At 21.8% G+C, this 1,867-nt stretch overlaps 1 protein-coding gene across 1 annotated transcript; it reads right to left on the bottom strand.

Moving 5' to 3' along the window:
• Positions 1-577: 577 nt before the first annotated feature.
• LOC119664663 (NADH-ubiquinone oxidoreductase chain 5-like) lies at positions 578-1,519 on the bottom strand (the record flags this gene model as incomplete). Its single annotated transcript, XM_038074117.1, is given in 1 exon segment — positions 578-1,519. A coding segment is annotated over 1 exon segment (918 nt), but the record flags the coding sequence as incomplete, so codon positions are not given.
• Between the last annotated feature and the right edge of the window lie 348 nt (positions 1,520-1,867).

Here is a 1,867-nt window from a genome sequence, read left to right as displayed (position 1 = left end):
ATATGTAACAATATTAGGTATAAATCACATTGAACCAAAAAATAAAGAAATAAAATAATTTTGTAAAGATTTATTGAAAAAATATAAAGAAATTTTTGAAATATAATACCCTATTAATCCTCCTAAAATACACACAATTAAAGTTAATATTTTTAATAAAAAAGGTAAACAAATTATTGAAGGAGTACCAAATAACAACCAATTTAAAAATCCTCCCCCAATAATTCTTATAAATAATAAACCAGATATCCCTTTTAATATAATTCAACTATTATCTCTTAATAAATTTAATCTATAAAAATTAAAATTTCCAACTAATGAATAATAAACTAAACGAATTGAGTATCTAACTGTTAACCCTGTAGAAAAGAAAAATAGAAAAAAAGAAAATATATTAACATAATTCAATGACACAATTTCTAAAATTATATCTTTAGAATAAAATCCAGCCAAAAAAGGTATTCCACATAAAGCTAAATTAGCAACATTAAAACATCTACATGTAAAAGGTATATAACTTCTTAATCCTCCTATTAAACGAATATCTTGCAAATTATTTATATTATGAATAATAGCCCCAGCACACATAAACAATAATGCTTTAAATAAAGCATGAGTTAATAAATGAAAAAAAAGCTAATTTATAAAATCCTATAGATAAAATTCTCATTATTAACCCCAATTGACTTAAAGTAGATAATGCAATAATTTTTTTTAAATCAAATTCAAAATTAGCTCCTAACGCTGATATAAATATTGTCAATCCTGAAATTAATAACAATCCTTGTCCTATAATTGTGCCCCCAACTAATAAATTAAACCGAATTAATAAATAAACTCCAGCAGTAACAAGAGTAGATGAATGCACCAAAGCTGATACAGGAGTAGGAGCTGCTATTGCTGCAGGTAATCAAGCTGAAAATGGAATTTGAGCTCTTTTAGTTATTGCAGCTAATACAATTAATACCCCAATAATCAATATATTTATATCTGAAACATTAAATTTTAATAAAAAAATGTAATTTCGAGATCCATAATTTAATATTCAAGCAATTGCTAATAATAAAGCAACATCTCCAATACGATTTGATAAAACAGTTAATATCCCCGCATTATAAGATTTTACATTTTGAAAATAAATTACTAATAAATAAGACACTAATCCTAAACCATCCCATCCTAATAAAATTCTAACTAAATTTGGAGAAATAATTAAAAATATTATTGATATAACAAATAACAAAACTAATAAAATAAATCGATTAATATTTATATCTCCTGCTATATACTCTTTTCTATAATAAATTACTAAAGACGAAATTAATAAAACAAAAGATATAAAAATTAATCTTATTCAATCAAATAAAAAAGTTATTACAACTCTAATTCTATTTAAAGAAATTAACTCTCATTCTAAAAAAATTGAATAATCATGATTAATAAATATTAAACCAAAAATAAAAGAAATAATTCTTAAATTAATTAATAATCAAAATCTTATTCTACATAAAGATAAATTTTTCACAATTTAAAATAAAATTTTATATTTTTGACACCACAAATCAACGTTTTAATTAAACTATTTAAATATAATCAAAAAAAAATTATTTCACTTTTTATAATCAATAAATTTAAAGGAACTCAATGTAACAATAATAATAAAAATTCTCGTATGTTATTTATTCTAAAAGAATAAACCCCTGAATAAAATTTTCCATGTTGTCTATAAGAATACAAATATAAAGTATATGCTGCTCTAAAAAAAGATAAAAATGATAAAGTAATCATTGAATACCAAGATCAACTTACAATTCTATTTATTAAAGAAATTTCCCCTAATAAATTTAATGTAGGAGGAGCAGCTATA

Source organism: Teleopsis dalmanni, unplaced genomic scaffold, assembly GCF_002237135.1.
Source record: "Teleopsis dalmanni isolate 2A unplaced genomic scaffold, ASM223713v2 unscaffolded_contig_2418, whole genome shotgun sequence".
In the NCBI taxonomy this organism is placed as follows: Eukaryota; Metazoa; Arthropoda; class Insecta; order Diptera; family Diopsidae; genus Teleopsis; species Teleopsis dalmanni.
Note: the sequence above shows the minus strand (reverse complement) of the source record. Positions and strands in the feature narration are given on the sequence as shown.